Here is a 19,088-nt window from a genome sequence, read left to right as displayed (position 1 = left end):
GAGACAATCGTCTTTGTTCTTATTGGAGTTGCCAAAGAAGTACATGCATTACCTCTTATCGAGGCTAGATCGCATATCAGAAGAATGTTGAGGCTTGTATGATGGGCGGTACGCAGCTAAAACATTGCGCACGCCAGTTCCGTGGGGCTTGATGTTCTGCGCAAAAGAAATGTGGATGCCACGAAGACCATGTGACCACTCTTACGATTACGGAGAGGAGGGCCAAAAGTGAACGGGGAAGCAACCTCTGAGGTTTTCTCGGTGTGCGACTATGAAGCCCACGATATTATACGGATGTCTTCGACTATTTTCCAGTGTTTCAGGAAACAGTCTAGCCCTCTGAGAGAAAGCTCTTTATCGCACGTGGGCATGTCCCCAAATACCCCAACATTTAACGCCGCGTAATACGGCCCTGGAGTAGTCGGAGGTGAAGCTTACAAGTGCACACCTGGCCGAATAGGCAGCCCTCCTTGTCATCACCAAAAGGTCGGCAGAAGCCTCCGCAGCCCTGACTGAGGGCCCATTCGCAAGCTCTGCTACTATCATCCTCGTGAGGCCTTTCTTTCTCTTTCTTTCTTTCTTTCTTTCTTTCTTTCTTTCTTTCTTTCTTTCTTTCTTTCTTTCTTTCTTTCTTTCTTTCTTTCTTTCTTTCTTTCTTTCTTTCTTTCTTTCTTTCTTTCTTTCTTTCTTTCTTTCTTTCTTTCTCTCTTTCTTTCTTTCTTTCTTTCTTTCTTTCCTTCTTTCTTTCCTTCTTTCTTTCTTTCTTCCTTTCTTTCTTTCTTTCTTTCTGGACTATTTAGAGAAAATAAAGAACCGCATAGTGGCCAGCGCAAATTACCGCAATCTGGTAAGTAAAAGAAAGAAAAGACGAAGATTTGGTTTATGGTTTGGTTTATGGGGTTTAACGTCCCAAAGCGACTGAGGCTATGAGAGACGCCGTAGTGAAGGGCTCCGGAAATTTCGACCACCTTGGGTTCTTTAACGTGCACTAACATCGCACAGTACACGGGCCTCTAGAATTTCTCCTCCAAAGAAATTCTAGCCGCCGCGGCCGGGATCGAACCCGCGTCTTTTGGGTCAGCAGCCGAGCACCATAGCCACTGAGCCACCGCGGCGGCAGAAAAAAAAAAAAAAAGACGAAGAGTTCCGGAAGATCGAAAACTCCTTTCTCGTCGAGGTGGCACAAAATAACCTCGCAGCCAAGCCGGTAAAGAAAGTACGAAAAGAAGGAACTTGATCTTCGTAACCATATTATCATCCAGTTGACCACCACGTGTAGTAGAAACATACAGGAAAGAAAAAAGTATAAAAACAATTCAGGGCAGCTGCTGACTGTATAATTGAGTTCAGTTCTGTATTATTCAACTGAAAATATCTGTAACGCATTCATTGCAAGCATGAGGCGCATACACCGACATATGAGCGAAAGGCAGTTGTTTAGAAAACGTATCCCGTCCACAACTTTCAGTGCAACGTAACTGATGTAGCAGTGTGTGTTCTTAATGGAATCTACTAGGTGAGGAAATTTCACTCCGTAAGTGGTTAATGTACCATCTGGGGTAAAAGAAGTAGCCCCCCCCTCCCCCCCACTTCAAGTTCCGACCGTGGCAATCTGCCTAGGTGGGCCAGCTGACGAAGAACTTCGGGTGTCGAAACGTACCCAGTGCGCCGATCTCGACACCAGAAGTGTTTTGTGAAGCGGCGAGGTAGAGGGGGGATCTCTTGCTTTTGCCCCCGATGGTAGGTATGGCAATTAGGCGTTGTCCAGAACCACGAGCTTTTAAGAAGTTAGGGTCCCTTGGCGGATGGCTCTTGGCGCGTGGTATACGTAGATGGCGCAGTCACCGTCAGTGAGTTTTTGTAATGTGGCTGTACCGTTTAGTCCGCAAGCCCGGACCATTGCCAGGGATTGCTGGCAGCGATGCAACCAGACGGCATCACCCTGCTGCGCTACTGCAGCGGGGCGTTGTCTGATAGGCTGACGCAACATAGCTGCTTAATTGCATCACCGACCTCTGCGGCGGCTCGCGCCTCTGCTTGCTCGTCTGGGCGTTATCGACGCTCGTGCGGAGGTGAGTTAGACTGCGCAGCTCTGGGTAGCCTAGCCTCCTGCTTTCAGCAGGCGTACAGCTGAAGGAAACTTTCGTTGTGAAACTCTTGGCAAAACAAACGCAGGAGAGAGGCAATGTACCACAGTGCCACCCGAGCGAACTGGGATTCTGCACAACGCCATCGTGTTCGTCTTCGCGTTTACCGTGCGCGACAGAATCTGGAAGATGCTGCGGATTTGAACGGCCTCATTCCCCAGTAGCGCATATGGAGTATGGAGGCGCAGTTAAGCGGCCAACAAGCGTTGAAATTAGCAGCGTTCTTGATGGTTGCCTTTTTTTTCTTAAAAAAATACATACTCAAAGCTGGGCTGCCTTACGCTTTTAGATAAAAGATCGCACTGGAAAAGTAGCTGACGAGGAATGGGGCGGCTTTATTAACTGAAATCTTGACAGCAAAGCCAATTAATATTTCGTGCATGAATTAATATTGTGACGAAGACGAAGCTGGCAGTGGCGCGGGACGGAGCGCCCGTGCTAGGCCAGCGGCCATTAAATCATCTCATAGCCATGGTTCACCACGTCTCATTCTTCGGCTGGCCGCCGCGTAACATTTGGTGTGAGGTGCTGGGGTCCCTTCATCGCCATCCTGGTCACGGAGCTTCGGCGTCCTGGGCCTGCCATGGACGTCGGCCGTGAGTACCTGGTCAGCGCCGCACGGCCGTGCCCCAGCCCGCCCGACCTGAACCGACCTCGCCGCTCACCCCAGCCCCGTCCCCCGCCCGGACCACACGACACGACGACCCAAGACCCGACGGACCCAAGACCCCACCGACCCAAGACCCCACCGACCCAAGACCCCACCGACCCAAGACCCCACTGACCCAAGACCGAAACGTGAAGACACCGCCCCCCTGCCCCCGCCGTTCGGTGCGTCCAGAGACCTCGGCCGTCAGCTCCTGGCATCCTACGGCGCGGATGCTTCGTGGACCGGGACTCATTCTCTCATCTTTCTCATCGTGGCGGCCAGCACTGCACCATCTTCTACATATTGTTCGATCCTTCACTCAAGACCATCGCCATTTCGCCGTCTGTTCGTCACCGATCGGGACGATCGCTCGGAGGCCCCGGGTAGTGTGACGAAGACGAAGCTGGCAGTGGCGCGGGACGGAGCGCCCGTGCTAGGCCAGCGGCCATTAAATCATCTCATAGCCATGGTTCACCACGTCTCTTTCTTCGGCTGGCCGCCGCGTAACAATATCATAGAAAGCGATATAAATGCTAGAATTTTTTCACGCGCGACAGCCTTTCTACAGCTAAATATGCTTAAGGTATATTTTTTATTGCATGCCTCACGGAGTACTACTATTGCGAGGAATACGCACAGCCCTGGTCAAAAGTGTTAAGGTAACAGCGCTCAGCTGCAACGAAATGAATGATCCTAGAATGCTCCATGACGCGGATCATCCAAAGCACAAGTCAGTCAGGACGCTCCACCACAGCAAGAAACCTTCTGCTAGCATTTATTTTATTTTTATTTATACAATACTGCGGGCCGTTAAGGCCCAAGCAGGAGTGGGATAAACATACAAAGGTAATTCGGTCTTTAATAGTTCCATAATGACTCTGTTATGCAGCTGAAGCGGAAAGGCTTTGGCCTTGAGACTTCTGACCAAGACTATACGTGTACATATATTGGTAAACCGGAGAAACGTATGCGTTCTAATTGATTATTTCGCCGCATTGCTGTAATTTTAACAGGGTATTTGCGGAGTCGTCACAAGGTACGCTTCTAACGCTGGTACAAAATGCAGTATTTATCTCAGGTGAAACTTCATGATCAGCACTGACAATGTCATGATCGTCAGGTATTAATATTTGCTAAAAAATTTCGTTTTCGAATGTCAAAAGTATTCGCCACTTTTACGCATCATAGCGATAAAAGATGGCAATAAAAAATAAGCACGTTTAGCATTGTTACCGCTTAATGAAAACGTTTGAGAATAGTGATAGCTGAGTGTGCTTTTGGAGTGTGTCATTAGAAGGCTTGCCTGAGCGTAAAAGCTATTTTGTAGTTTTTTAACCACTTCGCAGCAGTGTTAAAGGGACACTGAGCGCCCGTTCATTCAGTTTATTATGTAACATCTTGTTATCAACTGAAAAAAAAAAGTCTTCATCCTACATATGCAATGCCTCTCACTTATCGACGCGAAGGCACATTGTTAGCTGCATTCGATTCAGCCGTGGTTCTCTGCACCGTCGGAACCGGTTCACGGTGCGCTGCACCAAAGCGCTCGATTCCCAGCGCCGCCTGCACCACCATCCGCGATTGATTTTGGTGCAGTCGTGGTGCCGCTTCGGTGCAAAGAACCGCGGCACCCTCGGAGACGGAGGTGCAGGATAGTGGTGCACGTGTTTGACGGCGTAAGCAGACGACGCGCGCAGCCGACGTTTTGTTTGTTAACATCAATGGCCAACTAAAGAAAGTTTTTCCCGTTTCTCGCGACAGCCTGAACAGCGTCTTGAATTCGAAGCTGAAATAACTAGCTACTACGCTTTCGTAGTGGTTGAGGATTCTGTTGCGGTCTGTCCGAACTGTGTTGCTGCAAAAGAAAGCACCACGTCGGCTTCCTCATCTTCGCTGTCTGACGACTCAGAAAATTCCATAAAAGTGGATTCGGCGATGTCGTAGTCCATGACTCCATGAGGCACGAAAAACAGACGCGACGCACCGCAACACAACACACCACGACGGACGAGAACCGGATAGCAGACGACAAGGCCTGTGCGTGCACGCGCTCGATTGAAAATCTCCGCACCAGTGATTTGTCACGCTGCTGAAGCGTTGCACCTGCACCAAGAAACTGGAATTGCACCGCGCCGGCACCACTGGAACTTTTTCAGAATTAGTGCAGAGAACCAGTTCTGAATCGAACAGACCTGTTGAAGCAGGCCAGTGGTTGAAACACGACCGTATTTGTTGAAAATAAACCTTGCTTCTTTTCGTTGGATGCGTTGAAGTTTGTTGATATTCTATGCTATTAACGGGTCCCACGTTATGACGACATATTGAGTTGTTCGAGGGGTTATGGTTGTGTATGCAAGAGATCGTACAGTTGGTGTTGCTGATTTTAGAGACCATCTAAAAGACAATTTAGGGAGGGCATTAGGACTGCCGATGTGTTTTGTAATTGTTAGTGATCGAGATACCGAGCTATTTGTAATGCATTACTTCTGGAACATTGATTTTGCTAGTGCTGTACTGGAACATGAGGAGACTTTTCTTCTGAGTGATTCGCATGAAAACTGTCTTTTCAAAGTTAATTGTCATTTGCCACTCTTCACACTACGCTATAACTTTTGAATACTCGTTATTTAATCGTTGTTTGACCTGAACATCGTTATATTGTTGTAAAGGACACAATCATCTGCATGCAATTTAAAATTAACAGAAATATTCCGTTTATGAAGAGCAAGAATAGCCTTAGCCTATAAAAGCGCCATTCTATGTCGAAGTATTGTGTTTGTCATTAGAATACCGTAAATTATCGACATAGGCAAACTTCAGTTTTGTCGTTAGTGTCCTTCTAAGTAATGTCGACGTCATCCTCTCGGTGGGACAAGTCCAGCTTTCATTGACATCAGTTTTAATTGCGAGGAAACTGTGGAATATTCTAAGATACAGTTATGAGCATATTGATGCAAGTGGCTTAAGCTTTGGATCCGTAGCATAGTCTTCCTTTTGAAGCTTGTCGTGCTCTCGCATCGAGTAGTTGAGACTACATTAGAAAGCCAAGTGCGGAGGGTGAATTTTTGAGCATAAATAGAACAAAACTGCAATGGTTCTGAGAAGGGATCTATGGATATAATGAATGCTATGGTGCAGTCTTACGATGTGCGAAAAAATTGCATTCATTAACACCTTATTGTTTAAAACAATGCGCGTGTCCAGAATCTCTGGGTTTCCATAATACGGATGTTTATTTTTAATTTTTTCATTGTGCATTTAACTTTTGAACAATTGAATTCCGTGCTTCGTTATTGACAACCATTACAATCATTTAATAAAATGTTTTGCTCTTATTTTAAGGTTGAATATTGACGTTTGGCGCAAAGTATTCATTTCTTACGCTGATGGGATAGTCGACGCGTACGAATAGTACAATTCCCTTTTTACTCAGGCCGAGCAGAAAGGAAAGGACTTAGATGTTAGCTCTATGTATTGCCAGTAGCAGATCGGCAAAGATATCAAATATTTTGGTTTTCTTCTCAGGATGAACAAATAGTGCGCTAAATTTACGATGAGGCATGAGCTCTCGAAGTCGCATCTCAGTATTAATGGTTATCGTGCGCGCGGATGAATGGAGCTCTGCGTGTTATGTATGTGTGTGCGTGAGCGAGAGCGGCCCAGCCAGGAGGAGAAGCTCCGTTGGCGCACGGTGGTCCGAACTCGAGAGGAGTTCTGCAGGCGGGCGGCGTACGGACGGCGAGCAAAAATACAGCCGCTGTCTGCAGGAAGCGCGGCCCTCAAAGCGACATCGGATACTTCGTCAACCATCCCCAGCGAAGCCAGCCCGTGTGCAAGATAAGAGAACTCTGCACAACAGCCATGCGTTTCTAAGAATGCACAGAGTCTGTTGACTCCCTGGTGCGAAGGAAGAGCCTGCGGAGGCAGCGGCCACCAAGAGCTCGCTGAGAACGGAAGAATAGAGAGAAAGACCAAGAACCCGCTGATGAGGAACATCCGGGCCGGGGCATGATAGGAAAAAAAGGCTCCGGAGGCTGGGACCGCAAACGACGAGGGGAACGTTTTTGGACACCGTGCAGACAGGCAAGCACCCTTACGGCAAAGTTTTGTCACCGCACTTGTAAACAATTTTAAATAAATGCGCCACTGTGTAATATTCTGTCTTCTATGGGGTCTAGCTGAGTCAGGAGAAGAAGAAATATACAAATGAGGAGGAAACCTGTCTTACTATGGTGTATGTTCAAGCAGCGCGTAGAGACGAGGACGGGCAGGGAAGAAGACGGAAGCAGCGCTGTGTTTGTCTTCCTCAATGTCTGACCTCGCAAGAGCGCCTCCTAGTAAGAGAGCTTAAATGCTATTTTGATATTTGGTATTGTGAGCTCTGATTTTCTGGGGAAGCGAAGGAGTCACCCGTGAGGACTGCTTGCAGAGAGCGGACAAAAAATACCTTCAGCATACAGTATATTCATGTTATAGAATAAGTTTTAAAGGCTTAAAGAATTGGTTATTTTGTGTTTACAGCGCGTCGTCCCAAAACACAACCATCTAATTTTAAGTCGCATTTTAAATTCATTCCTAACCTTCGCCGCCCTTTTCCTACCGCTTTTCGCCACCCGGGCCCTTGGCAAATCCCTGGACTGACTTGTTACTCTGCACTTGGAAGGGATTCAGCGAATTCAAGTCATGGAATTTAAACGCCAGCTGAATTCTGTTTTTCGATTGAAAAGCTTCTCTCCCCCCCCCCCTTCCTTGTATTGAGGCCAGTTTTATTTTCTTCAAAAAATTAAGTACCTTTCTTAGTTGCAGGAGGCCCTCATCTGATGCACTTCATATTTCGCTGCCTTTGAGAAATGCTTACTTCAGCGAGAAGATCATGAAATTTTCAAATATGGTGGACCAGCTGAGTCATCACGGCACAGATCATGTTCAGAAATGACGTTCTTGTCAATAAAAGAGCATTTCTTTTTTCTTTCCACGCCCATGAAATCAAACTTCCAATGCAGCCATTGCAGTCTTTTAATAACCTTTAGTGACCCGTGAGATGAAATGAAAGAACACAGCGCGAAAAGAGAGCCAAAGAGTCGCTGGCTGATGGATTATACTGATATCTTATATGACAGAAAAGAAGTAGCAGCGCTTTTATTGCGTAAGCAATACTGCGCCAAGTTTCGAGCTTCGCGTACCTCCCGGCGGTGGCCACGGTCTACCTTTATCCGCAGCGAGGTGAAACAGATGGAGCGCCGTTGCCATAGCAACCGTTTCAGCCGCGCTCCACCAGGCTTCACGCTGCTTACGCAACTTACCCGGTTTAACCAGAGCTAAACCTCAGCTAATTTTTTTTCGAAGACGGGACAGAGAACGAGACAGACACCTGTGCTCAACATGTACTAACCAGCCCATATTATTCTTCTTCTGCAATATAGAACTTTGCAGAGGAAATATAAACTAAAAAAAACATTGTCAGAAATTAGAACTTGCACAGAACATCTAAATTTATTTCGGCCCGCAGCAGGTCACTTGTCTACAACACAGTCTGCTGAAAGCGTGAGCACACACGCTTCATTCCTTCATATTTTTGGGCAGGTCCGCGTCATCTGGAAGCAGAGCAGGCCCGCTGGATGGCGCTTGCTGACGCGAAGGTTCTTTCGATTCCTTGCAGGGGTCGTCGCTGTTCCGCTGCCACCAACGCCACCAGCTGCGTTCCTTGTTAACGACAACGGTGCCGGTCTTCACGAATTCCTTGATGCGGCCTGTCACATGTGTGGAGCACTCCCTTAGAGGGAAGTGTCCGGCTCCCTCGTAGTAGATCAGCTGTGAGTCGGCAAGCCAGTCTTGGTTGTATCGAGCGACGGCTGTGGTGATGAATGCGTCACGCTGTCCCCACAGGATCAGAGTGGTGACATTGATCTTGCGGAAGGGCAGCTTGTTAAACTGATCGCTGTCGTTGTTGAAGGCGCGGTAGTAGTTGATCGTGCCTGTGAGCGCACCTGAAACCAGAAAGGATTTTTGTATACTGGTGTATTACTTGCATCGGAAAGAGAAGATGATTACACCGGCAAGAAGTAGAAAATGCATCGATAAACTTTTGGCCCTTTATGAAACCAAAGCTTGACTCGAGATAACAAAACATTCAAGACTAGGGCTGAAGCATAGCATGGTAATAATAACAATACTGAATCAGGAAAGATAAAGAAAAATCAAACAAACAGTAATAGAATAGATCGCAAGACCTTACTTTGTGAAGTTTCATGAAAATCGCACTTTGAACCAAATCCTGTTTTGCGGCATCCATAACCTGTTTCGTTCATCTGTTTTTTTTTTTTAATCATTAAGAGAGTGTATCAGTGTTAAGCTGACTTTCCGGCTTCTTTCTTTGGTTCAGTGTGCGGTACGAGACGTCTTTTGGGTCTATGAGAGTTGTTGCGTAAGGGCAACCCGGTCATATTAAATGGGATCTAGATGAATTGTGCAATGCAATAAATTGCGCAACGGAAATTTTTAACGTGAACTTACGGAACATGCAAATAGTTTTGTCACTAGAGGCGAAGCGCTGATTTTTTCGCTTTCAGGCTGATCTCGTTTCATCTCTGTTTCTCGATCGGAAAAGGAGATTCTTAATCACGCTTCCAGAATAGCATTTACCACAACGCAATACAGAGGAGATATGGACAACACTCATATCATTTACCTTTACCCTTCCTTGCCTGCGCCTTGTTCTGAAACCCCTAAATAATGACTCTTGATTAAGGTCTAGCAACTTGTGCGCAGTTTTCTTCGACACTCTTCGAAAGTCGGCCCAGAATGCGAATCGAAAAATATCCCCAGGCACCGAATGTGGATGGTGTAAGCTGTATTTTGTCTACCTCATTGGCGAGACGTAACCGACCGCACTAGACAAAATCCAGAAGCAGAAGAGCTCTTGTTACTGTAGATCTTCTGAAATGCGCGCTGAAAAAATTGGGATACCTGCAGTGAACAGCCAAATTCAAATTTTGGGGAACATGCTAATATGGCTTGGTATTTCGTTTTTCTTTTACGCATGAGCTTTACAAGGTAGTTATAGTAAGGCTTAACACACGTACCTGGCTGCGAGTACATGTACTTGTGGGCGTACTCCTCCCTCTCGGTAAATCCCTTGTGCGCTTTGTCCAAGAATTGCAAGTCTTTCATGATGAGGTACTTCTCAGGAGTGCCAGGAAGTCGGAAGGGAAGCATGTACCTGCGCATGCAAGAAGAGTTAGCAAGTCGCCGCTGAAGGAACTCAGGACTGGCTTCGCTTGTTGACAGCCATGCAAATGTTCCTCGAGAGCAGTGATGTCTCATAAAATTTCACCATACCTGCTCCTTATGCCCAGGTCGATTAAAAACTTTACAAAGAAGGCACCTTAGCCTGTTTTTTTTATCTAAGCGTAGTCAAATCATGGGTTTCGGCTTTTTAAAGCAGCCTGGAATTTTTTAGTCGCGATCTCTTTACAAACGAACAAGCTCAGCTTTTTATCAAGGTCGAGGCCCACATAAGCCTACTCTGCCGCCTGCAGATCAAAAAGCACGCCTAGTATGAAGTTTACAGCTTGCTAAACTTCGTCACCATATTACCAAAGGGGAATCGGTCGCACAAACAAAGAAGAATAAATTTGTAGAACCCTTTCGAACATACTGCATGCACAACATTCGCTCTTTACATCGACCTTCCTTAGGCGGTAAGATTCATTTGTATAGAGTGTTGTTTCCTTCCGTGAGGTGTCTTTACCGTGCTTTTTTCTGCCTACCAGGGAAGTTTGTAGAAAAGATAACTGAATGGAAAGCCATCTAGGCAAAGCATGCAGCACAGACTTAGGTCGTTTAGTCGCCATCGAACATTGACGTAGGCCCTAGGTCGTAAGATACGATTTCGCGCCCCACAATACTACGGCTTGTTTATTTCTAGTTGTTAAATGGCTTGCATTGTATAAAATTACTTGCCACGTTAGTTTCCCCAGTAGTAACACATGTGGAAGGCAGCGCATTACGATGGGGTAAAGATAATAAGACTGAGAATGTGCAGTGAAGAAACTCCAGTCACTCAGGCTCATAGAAACGGAAAAAAGAAATTGACCCACCAGGACATCCTCATCTGAGTTGGGCTCTTGAACAGCTGCTTCAGAAATGCCTGCGGGTGCATGCCGTTGATGATGACCATCTTGTCGATCATCGTCTCGTGCAGTGTGGCGAAGCAGAGGCTGATCATGCCACCCCAGTCATGCCCCACGAGGACAACCTTCCTTGTGTGGTTGGGGTCTGCAGTTAAAAAAAAGAAGAATGTTATGGCGTTGGAAAACATCACAGGGTCCTCTTACGGTAAATTTCGTGTAGTATTTTTACAACTATCTTGTTATTGCTCATTTATTTATTTAATTGCTACCATACACGGGTGCCCGCTAATATCCACGTGATCACGTTTCCGTTCCCCTAATTTCAGCATGTATAAAACAGTACATCAAAAATGCTTACTTATTTAACTCCCTCATGTAAAACACTGCGTGCAAGTTTATGAACTGACGGGGCACTCAGAGCGCAAATAGGCAAAGCTTGGATTAAAACTATGCTCCTCAAATAGCAGCTGCAGTCATGTGCTACAAACATTGGGCCGAGCCCAGAATTTATGTTGAGCTTTCTGTTCGATGTGCTTGCGCATTACTGGAACACCTTTTCGTGCGCGGACTTACTTAGAGCTTCAAGCAGTCCTTTCACATCTCCAATGAGCTTTGGCATGAGGTACTCGGCGGTATCAGTTGGTCTCGTGGTGTTTCCATAGCCGCGTAAGTCCGGCGCCACAACACTGTGAAGGTCAGGCAGAATGGATTAGTCCTTGCCAGAAAAACGACGCACTTGGTATTTCGACCGTGGTAAAAACAAGCTCCTATCTGAATAAAAAATACATATATGTGAAACAAGCAGACTGCGGAGGAGGGGGGCGGGGGGATTGGGGGGTGACTGAATATTGCAGTTACTTGCGTTTTAGACACTTGCGCGAAGATCCAACCTCCACACTGACGATATTCTTCGCACAAAAGATCATTTGACGCCCGGTGATGCTTGCCGCACTTTCAATCACGGTAGTTCTAATTTTATATGAGCCGGGGCTTCACTATACGAAAGCGCTTTAAATTGAAAAAAGCAAAGTGTTTCTCTAATTGAAGACCCAAAAACACTAAGAGCTCAGGCAATAATTGGTGATGCGCCAAACAGATTTTCGCACCCACTGAAATGATTAAAATTTTACACCCTAGGCCACTTCTCTCAAAGCCAATCACGTTATTCGCCGCATACGATTATCAGAAATTTCGGTAAATATATCATCGTTATCTCTAGACAACCCTGCTTAATATGTTACCTTTCAAGCCTCTTTATTTTTTATTTTTTTTTGACAGCATGCCCAGCGCGTGAGAAAAGTCCCAGCCTCCTAAAATGCTGTTAACTTGACTAATATCTTATGAATTTCTGATATTTTAGCCTCTTTCGGCAGCTTTCTGAGTATAAAAATAAGGCTTACCGAAAGTGAACCACAAATGGCACCTAATCTCTAAGCTCTAACAAAAAGTAATGTAATGCAATAGCTGTAATGACCACGCAAAAGCAGCTTTCATTCCAGGCAGCTCTATGCTTAGATGTCCTCATTTCCGCACAACTGCGTGCTCAGACTAACAGAATTCTTACAAAATTACACGTACCAGAACTCTTCGCTGAGCCTCGGTATCTGCCTGTTCCAGATGAACCAGAAGTCGAGGAAACCGTGCAGTAAGAGCAGCATAGGCCGGTTGCCCTCTTCGTCGCAGCCCCTGGTAACGTAATGGACTGTGATGTCCTAGACAAGAGAAAATATGCGTAAGGAAAGCGTTTTTTGATATTTAAGAAAAAAACATACATCGAAGGTAGGTTGCGCTGCTTCTTTCATGACGGTATGAATTGATCTTTACCAGTGAGCTTTTTCACACTCTAAACAGATAGAAGTAAAAAAAAAGTAAAGTTGTCCTCTAGCGCGCGCACCAAGAAGGAGTGCGTTAATGGACAGCTTACTGTCTTTTTAGTCCCATATATATGCATTTGTGTTTATAGTGCACAATGTGACGCATTCGAAGATGTAAGCGTGTCTGTAGAACGGAGCTCGAGTGATCAGGGCAACATTCATGCTTCATCAAGAAATAATTGACTTCTGTGAAACCACATGCTGTGTTTCGAGGAGCACATCGTGGAAAAAAAAATTATAACGATAATTTGCGGCGATGATCTACCACGGTACATGCTAGCTCGATTAGTTCATGCCTACTTGCCCGATGTGGTATCTCAGTGTTAATGAAGCATTGCTGACGTAGAAAAGCAGCGATGTCTGAACACCGAGCCGCTGTTGTCCTTTTTGTGGTTGCCTGAAAGCTCACCATTTAAAACGTAGCGAAAATGACCTCAGGAACCAGCTTTGTGTTCTCCCCTATACAGTTCTTACTTGTTTTGGCCCGGGATGGCTGTCATAAAAAGTCGTAACTGTTCGCTATTTTCAAAGCGCTCCTTCAGTCTTTCATCTGACAAACCCACATAAAGGACACTACTTCCGTAAATACGATACTGTAATACTAGTGATATTTCTTCTTAGCAGTTAAAGAAATAGGGTTATCTCGAACACTGAAGGTCGCTTGATTGCAGATATATGCGATTTTGCAATGTCAGGCACGCTGTGATTACTGGGCGGTTAACATTAGTGGCAGTCACTTACCGAAAGATTCACGAACTTGTGCTCTCCATACTCCGGGCTGTCGAATTCGGGTGGATATGTCCGGTTCTTCGGAATGAGGATGTAGTTTCCGTGAATTAATACGTTGGTCTTCACGTACGCTTCCATCCAGATGCCCATGCTAGCCGCGATGGCAAAGAAGAGTGCCTTTCCAAAGATAGGCAGCACCATTTTGGCTGGCAGTATGTTTTACGGCGTCTGAAAAATGTAACATGAGCATTTTTTCGATGGCCATCATCACGCAATTTTAAGCTGCATCGTAATAGAATCATGGCACGTTTTTTAAATGGCATCACAAAATTTCAACCGCAGGCCATGAAATAGAAAGGCGGAACTGCGCATTGACTACGAAGGAACATGCAAGTTTACTTGGAACAAACTGAATTAATGCGACGAGTTATCGCTTACAAAAAAAAGCGAGCACCATTCCCCGCCCGCTTGTTGAGAGACCTCAAAGTCTCCAAGTGGAACAGTGAGAACGAGTTTTGGTCCAGTAGGCATCTAGCTCGGACACCTTCTAGCTTCCAAACTAAGCTTTCCGTAGCTTTCGGTGCTAATAATAATGAATTTCAGTGGGCGGCTAAGCTTGATCATTTATATTGTGAAAATCCCCTTCAAGCGCAATTTCTGCAGCTTCACGTTAACCAAGCCTTTTGCAAAGTTGAAAGACTCACATGGGCCCTTTGCCCACGGGCTACTCAAGCTGTGGTTCAGGCAACGCTTTAAGACATTATGAAATTCGCATTAGATATAGTACCCCAAATGCATTTTACCGTACATCGTCGAATATACCGAGTAGAACGTGAACTTTTGTCTTGCGCAGCCGGTACGTTTGTACACAGCCATAAGCGTCTGCACGCGTTCTTCAAAACAGCCGAAACGTAAAGGTGTGTGTTTCGCGAAAAGTAGTGCGTGAATGAGCCACAAGGTGTCTCCCGCGTCAGTCTGTGGTTCCCGTCGTGTGCATCCAGTGTCATCCTATGTCTCCCGCCGCGATTGGTCGGAAACAGTCATTACCGCTAACTTAGCGTTTAATAATTTTTGCATCCCGCGCATCTGTTACACCTCCATTTTTCAGTCCGGTTCAGTGCGCTGAATAACAAATTGATTTGGAACTGTAATTGAAAGAAAATTTGCAGCCGAAATTCGCATTGCCACGTATTGTTTCCTCTTTTTCGGAGCGCACTCAACGAGATAATACTTATAGCAACAACTCCGTAATTCAGTTCATCCGTAGAATAAAGTGCTGTCGGCGTATCAGAGACAAATCTCAAGTGTCCGGTTTGACCGGAGAACATGGATTCCCACAGTCAAAATTTTATTATTCATGAGAAATAATCTAAGCCTGAAGAACGGACTCCGCGAGCAACTGAAGCTAGTACGGTCAAGTGCCAAAAGCAATAAAAATAGTCACCGGACGTTTACCGTTCTACTAATGCGAATTTTACCAACTGCTGAGGTGGTTTGGAATGGTGACGCAAGTCGCAGTGTTTAGTAACTCTTAGTAGGGGTGTAGATTATAGAGGGGTGGGCTGAAGAGTACGAGTGTATCGTAGACATTCCTCATACCCGGCCGCGAGTCCGCATAAGCAACACCTCGCATGATCGCTCATTCATTCAAGGCGGCTGTCCAGTGTGACAGGCAGCAGATGCAGTGCCATGGCGCCAGGCATGACGTCCCCACTCCCTTTTCCTTCCCCTGCTCCTTCGCTCCTGCTTAAACTTATTCATTGTCACTCCCTGATTTTTTTTTAATAATCATAAAGCGTGCATTTGTGCTTCTGTGCTTGCATTTAATGACTACACATGAATTGTCCGACATGCGCATTGCGCAGCAGGATATGTTCTCGTCTTTACGAGCTCGTATTTTCATGCACACCTTAATGTCTTCCACTGCAAGCGAATTATTCATCCCACTCGCTCGTGAATCAACATCGGCTTTGGCTGCATTATGTTCTTTCTGTATTCCCCATTCACGCGCGCATGCATAGCATTAAACTAAAGGTTCTTCAGCGTAATACAGTGCTCCCTCATGTTCACCTCGCTTCGGTATAAACTCCCGGTGCAACTGGCTTGGATCAAACACTAATCGGCACTGTTTCTTGCTGGCCTAATTCTGCAGAGTTGGAAGCAATCTCGTGAAACTTGTTCCTGTCATAACTCGAAACTTATTTTTATGTGAAAGCAATTATTGCCTCATGAGTGGCGTGGACAGGATGTGTCACTACAAGCTGTGGAGAGAGCGTGTCCTCACCAAATGTCGATCATCAAGTAAGAGGTCAATTATTATTTTTAATGATTGATAATGATTGAATGGAACGTTTAAATTACCGAATTACTGAATGATTTAATTAAATAATAAGACAATAATGTTCTGTAATTAATCCGAGTAATTCACGAAAGTGGTGAATTACTTGTAATTCCTACATAATTAAACTAAACATGAAAATAATAATAAAGTTAATTTATAACAAATAAAACAAATATGTAATGTTTAGATATTTATAAGAACTAGTATCTGACTAATAATTAATAATAAATTAGTTGATGGTTAACTAACTATTAATTGAATTCAATTGGAATGTTTTATAATTACCATCAACTGCCGCCGCGGTGGCTCAGTGGTTATGGTGCTCGGCTGCTGACCCGAAAGACGCGGGTTCGATCCCGGCCGCGGCGGCTGAATTTCTTTGGAGGAGAAATTCTAGAGGCCCGTATACACTGCGATGTCAGTGCACGTTAAGTAACCCCAGGTGGTCGAAATTTCCGGAGCCCTTCACTACGGCGTCTCTCATAGCCTTAGTCGCTTTGGGACGTTAAACCCCATAAACCAACCAACCACCAATTACCCTCAACTCTTATTTTCACTACTAAGTAACAGAGGAGGAAACGGAACTTGACATGCTTTCGCAATTACGTACTGAAAGAACTGAGGGCCGTGCCTGCTCATCCAAAGGGGTTCGAGAACGGCGAATGACCCGACATGCAACGCAGGTTCAACAAAAAGGGTGCCTTTATTATGGCAACGCAAAACAAAGCGCAACACAAACGCCCACGCTTACGCGAGTTTCAAAAAAGAAGGGCCTATAGGCTAGGCAATGGTAACCCGTTCTAATAGGCATAAAGAAATTGGGCGTAAGCGCCCGAGCCCACACTTACATATGAAGCAATCGGGCAGACACTCCCGCCGTCAGTCGTCCTCTCCAAACAAAGAATCCCCTGACCTGCCCTTCCGTGGGCTTTATAAAGCCAGGGCTACGCCCCCCCCCCCCCCCCCCCCCCCCCGCCTCAGCCGCCTCTGCTCATGTCCCTCCCGTGTCTCTGCCTTTCACGTGCCACTTGATAAGCGTTCGCATGGACCCTATGACCTACAGAACATAGCTCCAACTATGCCGCTAATCTCGAGGGCTCTCTCTAAAAAAATTCTAAGAAGTCAAATCGGAGCACTGTACTACAGTAGGCATGCCAAAGGATATGGCGGCATCGCTTACCTTACAGGACTGCTTTCAGGCTGCCTTGCTGACGAGTGGTTCCAGTACGGTCAGCAGCCTAGGCGCTCGCACCAAGAAGCCGATGAAACCAGGGGCGAAGGTTTCCCATTTATATACAAAATGAGTGAAGCGCGATAAACGTCGAGGGAAAAGAACAAGTACGAATAAAAAGAGATAATTGCCTTCAAAGCAATAACAATAGATAACTGTTAACCTACTGCCAGCTTGCACTCGTAACAAAGTTGCAGCAGTTCGTGTTAATCAAAGGCAACTAAGTATCAGTTATGAACCTAACGACCTTGATTCTGAGAATCAACGTCGCCATTGTTGCCTGTTGATTTCGTGTGGCTCTTGAGAGGGCAGCTAATGAAATCTCTCTTTTGACCTTGTTTCTTGAAGCTCTGCCATACCGCGGAAATCATTGAATGGCTCCTGTTTCTCCACATTTCTTCATCGTTCGATCGTCAATAACTCAGGTGCAAGATCGTTGCAACACAATGTAACAAGATCTTGCACGCTCCTATTGATCAATCTGCAGCTCTCATATCACTACGCAGGCATTTTTCAAAGTGTATGAAAAAGATTACGCTTAAAATTTGATACCCTCCTTTTAGGTTCCGGTTGCAGCTAAGGCGCCAAGCCGGTAACAACATGAAAAGGTACTTGATCTCAATATCCGTGCTAAATAACAGGAAGAGATAAGATGCTCTCCTGCATTGTCGGTTGCGAGAGCCCAATTCTTCCTTTGGGCTATCGTAAAACATCCTTCTGATAAGGGAGAGGCGAGTTTTTGTAAGGTGTGCCATTAAGTGAAGCGGCCGTTCGACCTTCGAACTTACCTCTTATCACATTGTGCAAGCAATGTGTGAGAGGTGTTACTCTAGGCAGCAAAAAAAGGAATTTTGCTTGTGTTGTACGCGCCGTAAACACCGGTTAAAAAACGTCACTTGTTCGGCACTTGAGAAAGGGTCCTCTGTATGCTTAATAATTTTAGGGCCCAAACAGTAAAACTGCGGAATGTGCATTCACACACAAAACAATATTATATTCCGCAAACATTATCTTCCTACGGGAAATGTCATCGAGGTCCATAGATTCTATCTTGACAATCTTCATTGTTTGCATCTTTCGGGTGCTCCCATAAAATCACATGCATTGCGCAGAAGCTACCTTCCACATCTTGCATGCGCATACTGAACGCTACATAAGTTTTAAATGTTGGTGCAATAAAGATGTACCCATGTTATAGCGGGAGTTTAAATTATTTAATGAAAATTTCGCTCTTAAAATCCGCGAAATATGAGTGCCACACCCTGTGCACGAGGAATTTATGGCACAGGTGATATTGTTAACGTGATGAAGTGTATTATAAAGGCGAATACTTAGCCGGCAATATTAGCCAGATTTAAAATGGTGGGTTTTACTCTGAAATTATAGAGAAATTGAAAGCCGTCAGTGTTGAAAGTAAGCGTACTTTTTAATATTTCCGAATGGGCAAAGTGATTTGAGACATCTACTACGACAAAGATTTCACCGATTACTCTTCACGGGGTCACATGGTTGGCTGAAATTGAATAAAGAAAAAAAAAATTCACAGCATTTTCTATGAATTTCTAATATCGAAACTAACTTGAAAATTATTCATTTACTCATATGTCTTCCTGCTTTTTAGAACAGCCGGAGCAGCGGAGACTACAAACCCTACTAGTGAGCAAACAAGCGCGCTCGACTTGTTTGGAACTTTCCTTTATTCTAACTTGTGGTTTAAAAACATGATAAAGAAAAAGCGGGACCTTAAGCTCACAGAATTTCTAAACATCTTTCCGGCAAAGCAAGGAAAGTATCTTGAGTGTCTCATTAAATGTTTGCACGTTGAACTCTTCGTACTTCTCGGCGCATATTAGGCGCACGATTTCTTCATTCCGGTGTGGATTTTTTTACAGCTTTTCCTCAGTTTTGCTGGAGATTTGAGAAATATGTGCAAGACTATTTGGCCCACACATTTCAGCATGTCGCCTTCCAACTATGACCCCTGT

At 45.3% G+C, this 19,088-nt stretch overlaps 1 protein-coding gene across 1 annotated transcript; it reads right to left on the bottom strand.

The window, feature by feature from the left end:
- Positions 1–8,270: 8,270 nt before the first annotated feature.
- On the bottom strand, positions 8,271–17,152 carry LOC149333076 (uncharacterized). The gene is made up of 7 exons (XM_089555977.1): positions 17,053–17,152; positions 13,544–13,759; positions 12,507–12,640; positions 11,502–11,614; positions 10,896–11,073; positions 9,879–10,015; positions 8,271–8,783 (listed from the first exon to the last, which is right to left on the bottom strand). The coding sequence occupies exons 2-7, from the start codon at positions 13,730–13,732 to the stop codon at positions 8,356–8,358; spliced, it is 1,179 nt and encodes a 392-aa protein (XP_089412103.1). The 5' UTR covers positions 13,733–13,759; positions 17,053–17,152; the 3' UTR covers positions 8,271–8,355.
- Between the last annotated feature and the right edge of the window lie 1,936 nt (positions 17,153–19,088).

The sequence above is a fragment of the Amblyomma mixtum genome, chromosome 8 (genome assembly GCF_055824585.1).
Source record: "Amblyomma mixtum isolate Tamu chromosome 8, ASM5582458v1, whole genome shotgun sequence".
Lineage (NCBI taxonomy): Eukaryota > Metazoa > Arthropoda > Arachnida > Ixodida > Ixodidae > Amblyomma > Amblyomma mixtum.
The sequence above is the reverse complement of the archived record's forward strand: the minus strand, read 5'-3'. Positions and strand labels throughout refer to the sequence as shown.

Coding starts and splice junctions, on each gene's coding strand:
- LOC149333076 (XM_089555977.1), bottom strand. CDS start 13,732: ATGGTGCTGCCTATCTTTGGAAAGGCACTCTTCTTTGCCATCGCGGCT. Junction 12,641..13,543: donor ACAAGTTCGTGAATCTTTCG/GTAAGTGACTGC, acceptor TCTCTTGTCTAG/GACATCACAGTCCATTACGT. Junction 11,615..12,506: donor AGGCTCAGCGAAGAGTTCTG/GTACGTGTAATT, acceptor TGACCTTCACAG/TGTTGTGGCGCCGGACTTAC.